At 38.4% G+C, this 10,294-nt stretch overlaps 1 protein-coding gene across 1 annotated transcript in view; it reads right to left on the reverse strand.

Annotated features, from left to right (window-relative positions):
- ORC3 (origin recognition complex, subunit 3) overlaps positions 1-10,294 on the reverse strand; it is a 113,831-nt gene that overhangs the window by 11,118 nt on the left and 92,419 nt on the right. Inside the window, exons 14-16 of the mRNA XM_006870628.1 lie at positions 6,258-6,391; positions 3,793-3,872; positions 2,823-2,923 (exon numbers count right to left, since the gene is read on the reverse strand). Coding sequence (XP_006870690.1) covers positions 2,823-2,923; positions 3,793-3,872; positions 6,258-6,391 — 315 coding nt within the window. The remainder of the gene's footprint in view (positions 1-2,822; positions 2,924-3,792; positions 3,873-6,257; positions 6,392-10,294) is intronic.

Genomic DNA, 10,294 nt, shown 5'->3' on the forward strand with positions numbered 1-10,294 from the left:
TCAATGAAGCTTCAGTTTTATGTTAAATCTGGGAATGTAAAACTGATGATGTGCCCTGTAAACTTTCACTCAATCCACAATAAAAACCTTAAATTAAAAAAAAAAAAAAAGATAAATGGGATTTTCCCACAAACTTTTTGAAGCTCCTTCATTGTCTACATGGTCTGCCTACAATTCCCTGCTTAGGTCCTACTGGCAGTTTACAAATTGCATAAACTCAACCATATTTTATAATTCTAGATTTATAGAAAGAATATACTACATCAGATTAAAGAGAATCATTTCATTTCAATATGGCTCAGCATTTTTTCATTAACTGCTCAGAAAGGAGAAAAGTCAGACATAGGAGGACAAAGACCATGAGGGCAATGGTTGGTTTGGTTTCAGACTCTACAATCTGTGATCTGTAGGAACAGAGAAAGCATCTGACATGTGACCTAAAAATGTGCCAAATTACACTGCAAAATTATTTTTAGAGTCTACAATGGTCATAACTTGGTAAAAGGGAAGAGCCAGGAGCTTGGAACTAGAAATGACAACAGGGCAAGGTTAACTCCAAGAATTCTAAAAAGGCAACTTCTGGCTAGTTGTTGAGTCGGTTCCAACTCATAGCGACTCTGTATAGGGTTTCTGAGTGACTGTTGAGCTTGAACCACCGACCTTGCAGTCCAGTGCATTAACCCACAGCATCACACCAACTTCTGGCTAGTAGGTCAGCTTAATATTGCAATACATATACCACATTTCTCTCTCTTTAACCTTCCTTTTGTCACAATCATGCATTGATTATTCCTCCTTGATGATTTGGAGCAAGGATTCTGCCCCTACTTTGTCCTGGAAAACAGAACCTTTCACTTTCAGGAGGGTCATACACTTGATCAAAAAGTCACTTGTTGTTTTCAATAACCAAATAGCTTTTTTTTTTCTTTTCAGTACTTTATCCTGCTCAGTGCCTAGCCTGCTGCATTTGAACTGCCACTGAAAACAGAAAAAGCAAAGACAAACAACAGTTTCTTTTTACTTTTCAAGTATGAAATCTTTTTCTTTGTAAGAATCTCATAGTTTCTTCTTTTCTCCTGTTGTTGTTAAGGTGCTGTTGAGTTGACTCTGACCAACAGCAATGCAAACAGAATAAAACATTACCCTAATGGTCCTGCGCTATCCTTACAATTGCTGTTACACTTGAGCCTACTGCTGCTGCCACTATGTCAATCCATTTCATTGGGGGTATCTTCCTTTTTTGTTGACCCTTCACTTTATCAAGTATGATGTCCTTCTTCAGGGACTGGTCCCTATTGATAAGATGTTCAAAGTATGAGAGACGGTATCTCACCAACCGGGCTTCTCAGGAGCATTCTGGCTGTGCTTCTTCCAACACAGATTTGTTTGTTCTTCTGGAAGTCCATGGGATTTTTAATAGTCTTCTCCAACACCATAAGTCAAATGTACCGATTCTTTTTTGGTCTTCTTATTCATTATCCAACTTTCACATGCATATGCAGCAACTGAACATATCAGTGGTTGGGAACCTTAGTCCTCAAACTGATATCTTTGCTCTTGAACACTTTAAAGAGCACTTGTGCAGCAGATTTGCTTAATGAAATATGTAATTTGATTTCCTGATTGCTGCTTCCCTGTGTGTGGGTAGATCCAAGCAAAATGAAATCTTTGACAACTTCAATCTTCTCTCCATTTATCATGATGTTATCTATTGGTCCAGTGTGAGGATTTTTGTTTGCTTTACATTGAGATGTAATCCATACTGAAGGCTGTGCTCTTTGATCTTCATCAGTAAATGTTTTAAGTCCTCTTCACTTTCAGCAAGCAAGACTGTATCATTTGCATATTGCAAGTTAATAATAAGTATTCCTCCAAACCTGATGCTGTTTTTCTTCATATAATCCATCTGATCAGATTATCTGTTCAGCATACAGACTAAGTGGGATGAAAGAATGCAACGTGGTGCACACCTTTCTTTATTTTAAACCATTCAGAAATTTTTCCTATAACACATTCCAATTGCCTGAAAGGTAGCTTCAGTGGATGAATTTACAAAGATATATAAAAGCTGTGTTTTTCTTTTAGAAATCCTCAGTAGGATTTGGAATTCCCATGAAGAAATCATTTTAAAGTACAGGCAAAATGGATTGATCTGTAATTTACTGAGACATTTCTCAACATGAATTGAAGGCTGATATAGAGTTGCACTGCTATTTTTTAAAATTAGAAGTCCTGTATTCAGGACAAAATAGGGCACCATGGTTAGTCTGCTCTGACTGTTTTATGGGATTAGCCCAGAACCCATATTTACTCCAAGCAAAGAAAGAGCAAGGAAAAGGTATAATAATTCTAATGTTGTTGTTGTTAAGTGCCGCCAAGTCAGTTCCAACTCATAGCGACCCTGTATAGGGTTTCCGAGGAGTGGCTGGTGAGCTTGAATCACTGATCTTGTGGTTTAAACTGACTTTGCAGTCCAGCACATTAACCTGCAGTGCCATACCAGGACTAATGTTATTAGAAAGGGGGAAAATATTAGCTCTCTTCCCTTGTCCCATCCATCCTCCCCTCCCCAGGCTTGATGAATTAGGTATCAAATTTAACCCTGTGCTTTTGAACTGAGACTAAAGAGACTGAACTAAATCATTTAATGAGACATTTTAATAAGGAAGGGAAAGTAATCAAAATGATCTACTCGCTGGAGGAGTCAGAAAGCCAGAAAAGCCTGACCTAAGAGGAAATGTTTTAGTTTGGCTATGAGTAGCCTGTTACACCAAAGTTTCTTGGGGGAAAAAAAATCATGATTTTACAAGTGACAGACTCACCTCACCAGGCTGTCAATGAAGTTCACAACTTTGTCTCTGAGTATTTCAAACTTGGTTTGCTTCTTACTTGTTCTTCTTAACTCCTTCATTTCCAACAAGGACTATGGATGAAAGAAGATACCTTTTCCTGTGATTCTGAGACAAAAAACTTCTCTCCTAACAGGTGAGCCCAGCTACTGGGATCAAGGTAGCTTGATGCCCTTCCCATAAGATATGATGATCAGAGAAAGAACTAGACCAAATTGGGTTCTGCTTATTTATAATTTTTAAGGTCTGGAAAGAACCTCTCTCTTCCTAGATATTTTGTTTCAAACACATGTCAAATGAATTTTTGGGCAAAGTGGATAAGAATGGTTCACTTAAGTCTGATATATATGGTAGAATGCTCACCACTCACACTATATTACTTCACATAAGAAAAGGAGTTACAAGAAGAAAAACCATCCTTGCCTTTCTGTCATAATAACAGAATAGATTCCAGGCAGTTTGTTTCACTGTGACTGAAATCTTACACTACATTTAACATAACTTTGAAGTTAGTACTATTTGACAAAAACTGTGGCTCCAATTCCATCTCTATAACGAATATACATAAAAGAATGATCAAGAATGTAAGTATCTAAAACTAATGAATTCAGTTATTTTGACTCAGTTTGATCAAAAAGAAAATATACACCAGGTAGACTTTCTGCATGTTTCCATTTCCTCATATCTCTAGCTAATTCTCTAGTTCATTTTCCCTGCACCTGCAGAAACACTTTCCACCTGTGTTGGCTAGTAAATTCCAGATTGTATACATGCAGAGTGAGGATGGCACTGAGATAAACAGGATGTTCAATTTATAAGTGAGTTACAAAGTCTGCTGGATTCCTGCTTTAAATATCAAAACAAAAACATCTAGGCACAGCTAACCTCTAGGTAAAAAGGAGAGGAACAGGATGCAGTTGCAAAGAGAAGAAAGTAACCTGACCTTCTGAAGATGATAGAGGTCTGTCTTCTGAAGTCCCTTTGGCTGTGACCCAGAAGCATCTTCATCCTCTTTGACTTCTGCTTTCAATACAAAACCAATACATAGCAATTAGGGTAAATCCACTCAAGCCAAGAGAAAAAACAATTCTACTCATACACAATAAATAAAATTTTTTCTTCTTTTTTTAAAAAAAATGTGTCAAGGTTCCATTAAATAGAGGATTTCTCCTAGAAGCTGAAGGTCAATAAATGTTACATCATTTATGCTATAGTGAGGTCTTCAAACAATCAGCTGCTGAATTTTAAAAGTCTTATCACAGTGAAAGGAATCCTGGTGTGGCGCTGTGGCATAATGTACGGGACTACAAGGTTGGCAGCTCAAATTTACCGGCCACTCCTTGGAAACCCTATCAGGGTTGCTATGAGTTGGAACTGACTCTTACAGCACTTCAACAGCATCACAGTGAAAATAAACAAAATCCCCCAAACAAACAAAAAGTCCCCAATCCTGCTTTTTAATTAACAAACAAACATATATTCCTTTGATTATGCTAAGATAATAATGTAGACCTACACACTGTAAAATTCAACGCTATCTGAGTATGAAGAGCATGCCATGTATATTTTGACATGATCTACTTAACATAAACTATACCATAGTTCTTTTGCTAAGGGAACAGAAATATGCATTTGGTAAATGGTGTAGTTTTATGATTTCTGAAGAACTTGAGGCTCTCATACTGTCCCCTCCTAGTGTAGGACAGTTATGCTTTTAAGAGTGACCTCTCGTTAAATTAGTGATCACAATTAGGGAAGACTGAAATTGTGAATCTGTGAGAAAAAAGAAACATAAAACAATGAGCTGTTGGTTAAGAGGGTGATTTGTGGGATCTTTAACTAGTTACTTTTGCTTCCTGGGCTTTAGTTTCTGTCTGTAGCTGGAACCTATAGTGTCTATGATACTAACTTCTCACTCTTAAAATTTTTTTATATGAAATTTATATAAAATTTTTTTATATTTCAACTCATGCTGCACTGGGCAAAAAAGCAATGCCTACTGTAGTCTTATTGTGGTGCTGCGGGATAATGCACTGGACAGCAAGGTCAGTTTGAACTGCAAGGTTGATGGTTCAAACTCATTAGTCGCTCCTTGGAAACCCTATACAGGGTTGCTGTGAGTCAGTAACTACTTGGTAGCAATGAACAACAACACAGAATTTAGAAGGAATTCCTTAGTCCCCTTGAAGTACTTTCTCATTCTGCTTGGTCATGCCACTCCAGTCAGGCCAATGTCCTCTTTCATCATCCATTGAATGAGTTTATTAGTTACCCTAGCATTGAAGTCATACAAAGACATGGGAGGGATTTCAGCAAAAGTGCTTTCCTAAATCCAAAGGATTTTCAAGATAAGGAACACTTGCCAAATGAAAAGAAGTATTAAAAGGAACATTTCAAGTGTTCAAAAGTGAGATATTTCTACTATGCTATGTCCAATCTATGTGCTCATACACCAAGCTGCCTCTTTCTTCAAACTGTATTAAAATTTTCCTTAAATATGGGAAATGGAAAAGGTGCATACCATTCACTTTTGTTCCAATAAAAGAATACTATAAAATAGTGCAAGAGAGAGCCCATGAAAAGTTCACTGCTGTTGCAGTTGTTAAAGTGCTGTTGAGTCTGTTCTGATTCACAGCTGTCCTGTACAGCGTTTCCATGAGCGACCAGTGGGTTTGGAGCACTGACCTTGTAGTTAGCAGTCCAATGATTATCCTATAGCACCACACTAAGACCGATATAAATTCACAGTACACCAACAGAACAAAGAAGACTGGAGCGTTAGGGAACATGACCACCTACATACAGTCAGGTACCCCGGTCATTCAGCAGATAAAAATGATCACATGGAGGTCATGCTAAATAAAGACAACTGTAGCTCTCCAACAATGATATGTGTCAGGCTGCCTGAGAGCACTTAGGACGGAAAGATTCCAGTGTCTGAAAATCCAATTAGAGAACGCCTCATGCATATTTTGGTGATCGGTATATCAATGAGCCTCAGTGCTGTGAAAGCAGTTCACAGCTACTAATTTTTCAGGCTTACAAATGATTTATGCAGTGTTTTTGAAATCTACAAAGACACTGATGAAGCTCTTGAGAGACCAAAAAAAAAAAAAAAAGTCTGAAAAGAGTCCTTAGTTATGATGTCCTTTCCAATCTTTCTTTTCTTTTAGGTAAATCCTCCAGAGTGCCCACTTGGCAATGTTTTTTCCTGCCCATTTGATGCTCTTTATTGTTTAAATCAAATCTGGAAGAGAAACATTTGGATGATTTGTGACTGTCAGGATACTATCACACTGAGGCCTGGTATATGGACTGTTATCATGAACTACTTTCTCTCTCCATCTCTGTCGTTTTAGTTAAACAACTATCCCACCCAGAAGAAGTGGCATGATACTGTACTCTCACCATCAAGGCTCTGGAACTGGGCCAGGAACTCCTCTATTCTCTTTGCTGTGCTGCCAAGCTGGTGTCCAGAAGAGGACTGGAAAACACTGAAACAGTTCTGAAGTATGATCATCAACTCATCCTTTGCCAACATCCTAAAACAAAATCAGTGATAAGAGATGGAATGTTATGTGGAAAAGTGTCAGTGTTTGTGTTCAATGTATATGACATTCAGAAGTACTCAGATGAATTTTCAGGACAAAGCTCAGCCTAGAAAATGTATACAAATCTGAGTTTATGGCCTGGCTCTGACACAATGTTTGCAATAAAGAACAAGTTTCTAAATATCTCTGATCCTATTTTTGTCTAAAAAGTGGAAATGAGATCTTACATATTCCACAGGTTAGAGACTTGAAAATTAAATGAAAAGGTGCATTTGAAAATTCTAACACAGTGTTTAACACACAGGAGACATGTTCTCCTGCACTTCTAAACTAAATGTAAATAAGAGGCAAGAAATTTCTACCAAGGATATGACACTTTTGTTAAATGAAAGCTCATCTGAAACGAGACCAAAGTTGTAAGCATCACAACCCTTTTGCCAAGTCCGACCATTATAGTTCTCTGGGCAGTATCAGTATCCGTCAGTAAACAAGGTAAGCGATTCTGTTTGTTTTACAACACAGGCAGAGTGCCCACTCAAGGAGGTCAAGCAAATTGTTAGAAAGAGAGAGAGAGTCTGGAATTAGGATCCTGTTCTCAGAGCCATTACTTACAGAATCTAAGATCACATCTAGTAATAGAATTACACAGAATCAGGTCAGCACTAGTAATTGTTAGTACACAATGCTGTTGTTGTTAAGTGCCGTTGAGTCGGTTCCAACCCACAGTGATCCTGTATAAGGTTTCCAAGGAGTGACTGGTGAGATCAAACCACTGACCTTGCGGTTCAGACAACTTTGCAGTCCGGTGCATTAACCTGCAGTGCCACACCAGGACTCCAAAGGATACAAGATACAGATATACATATTATTTTCACAAATGGCCACCCATCATTAAGATGTAATGATTAAAACATAACTTATGCTTGATATTTTTCATAATAAAAGATTTGTGAAAAATACCAATATTGGTAAACTGAAATAAAGGGATATAAAGCAAACAGACTATCACGACTGAGGAATTAAACTGGGTACTTCCACAAAAATTTAAATGCAAACAAAATAAACATATATATTTAAATACATATAAAAATTGGTTGAAGTGAACAAAAAATATTTTTTTTCCTGGTTTTAAAAAAAGTACCTCAAAAGAGGGAACCAATCCTTACAGCAAGAATCATTCCCACCCCCTCCATACACAGAGTAGACAGGGATGGGCAACTTGGCTGTTGGCTACACAAAATGGGGGAGGTGGCCTACAAAGGCAAGAAGTGACTGGCTTACAAGCTTTCAAGAGGGAACCTAGAGCCAGGGGGCCTGAAGGAAAGCAGAATCTCCAGTGAGTAGTATCCAATCTGTCTAGGCAGAGCTGATGAAATGAAATGCAGACGGGTCTCTTGTGATACAATAGTGAATAATTATTATCAGGACTGACTGTGAGGATTGGAAATGTAAAGGTATATGATTTATAGCAAGGAAGGGAGTGATTAACTTTCCAGTCTAGGAGCAGAGGTCCCTAGGACCATCAACGGAGAAGAGACGAGAGTGGGACCCTACCCAGAGAAGCAGTGATGCCTGAGATAGAGGCAGAGAGGATGATGTGGAGTGATAAAGCAGCTGGGGACTTTAGACCCAGAGAGCAAGAGCGACTGTGTGCTGAAGACTAGGGGGCGGGGTGGTGCTGTAGGGGGCAGGCTTGCAGGGTATACCCTTTGGTTGGTTAATGATGCATGGAGGGGATTGTAACCATGGCAATGAAATGATATACGATAGAATGAATGTAAAATTAATGTTCTCCCATGTAAGCTAGCATATAATTCATAATAAAACATTAAAAAAAAAAAAAAAAAAGAAAGAAAAAGAAGTACACAATCTTCTCTTTCTTGTACAATTAAATAACTAACCAAAGTATAATCTTTACCAGTGATTAGAAGGCAGCTAGCAAATCAAATAGGCCAAGACATTTGAATTCTTGACTACATTTGAGATTATTTAAAATTTCAACTGTATATAGAAGAGAATTAACTCAAAATCAGATACACTTGAACAATCTGTTGTAAAACCCGGTCTTTAGTCCTCCTCAAGTTAACAAGCTCAGCATTTCCAGTGTCCAAGGAATCACCAGCACTGACTTGCCTGGGAGAGGTGAAGTGGCTGAGGTAATGCTGGTGGGAGGGCTAATGAACATCAGCAGCAAACTGAGGATTAGCTTCTCACACTGCAGGCAGCCACACCTTGAGGCCATTTTGAGATCAAAATAATCGACCTAACCCATTTTCCATTTATATGAATATTAAGGAAAGTCAAGCCTAGACTAATATCTGTTTTGAGGTGCAAGAAACAATCATATTATATCATATAATTCTGAAATTAAATTTTATTAGTCATAACTTTAAAAATTACCGCAGTAAAACTTGTCATTTTAGCCATTTTTAAGTGTACGTTTCAATGGCATTAAATTACATTCAAAATGTTGTGCACACATCACCACTAACTCCATTAGTCATAACATTTACTGGTGAAATGGATTAGAAGAGGTACATCTTTCACCTTCATGTAACTTCTAGGGATTCACATAATTATGAGGCTGGTATTGATATTTAGGTAATTGTTACTGATTTTTACTCTTAGCCCAAAACTGTTTTTACTATTCCAGAATAGGAAAAGATCCTACACTTTCCCTGAGAGCTCTGTGGTTCTATGGAAAACAACAAAATTTGAGGAAAGATTTGACTAAAGTTAATCCAACCAATAAAAATCATTATTAAATTTATTTTAGTTGAATTACAACCAATCACACATAAAATAAAAGACCCCAAAACTCACTGTTGCTGAGTTGGTTCTGACTCAGAGATTCTACTGGACAGGGTAGAACTACACCACAGGGTTTTCAAAGCTGCAAATCTTCACAGAAGATAATTGCCACAACTGTCTCCCATAGAGAATTAAGCAAAAAGTCTTGAAACTTGGGTTCCAGTACATACATGCATGGATGTAGGCCAAACAAATCCTATTTAAACATTTCTCTGTGATTACAGAATGGCTGCAAACACTTATATTAGTCTTGCTAGAGTGCTTTTAAAAAAAAGGTCCAATCAAAACAGTGGTTTCTCATGCAGGCTGCTGGCCCAGGAGACATCAAGACAAGTGGTCGGGTCCTCTCAGTGCAAATTCTCTTCCAAGAGAATTATACACTTCCAAGGGAAATATACACTTTGATTGGCGACCATGCATGTCACCCATAAGGGGAAGTTACTGAAGAACATCAGTGAAGTGTCAATCTAAGCCCTACATCGTTCAGCAAACTACTGTGAGCCCAGGTGGAGACCTGGTCGGCCAGCAGCGAGGCAAGACCTGGGGACTCATGGCCTCAGAGTTAATGACACAGCCACAGAGGACTAGAATGGAGAGCGGGGCAGCCAGCCGATAAGAAGAGGGAAGACAGATGCAAGAACACCCACACTTGTAGATGATACCCACTTGACCTGGCTTCAATGTCTGGATGAACAGAACTCAAACTGAAGAAGAAAGAAGAGGAAAAAAGCGTCATCTGATACAATTCAATAAACATGACCTACACCTATAAATGCAGTAGCTCTAAAGAGGAAACAAATCCCTGCTGCAAGAACTATTCCCACCCCCTCCACACAAAGAGTAGACAGGAATGGGCAACTTGGACATTGGCTACCCAAAATGGGGAGAGGGATACGAAGGTAAGAAGTGACTGGCATACAAGCTTTCAAGAGGGAACCTAGATCCAAAGGGTGTGGAGGAAGGTAGAGTCTCCAGTGAATACTATCCAGCCTTTCCAGAAAGGGCTGATGAAATGAAATACAGATGGATCTCTTGTGATGCAATAGTGAATAATTGTTATCAGGACTGATTGTGAGGGTTGGA

This window comes from Chrysochloris asiatica, unplaced genomic scaffold, assembly GCF_000296735.1.
Source record: "Chrysochloris asiatica unplaced genomic scaffold, ChrAsi1.0 scaffold00146, whole genome shotgun sequence".
NCBI lineage: Eukaryota > Metazoa > Chordata > Mammalia > Afrosoricida > Chrysochloridae > Chrysochloris > Chrysochloris asiatica.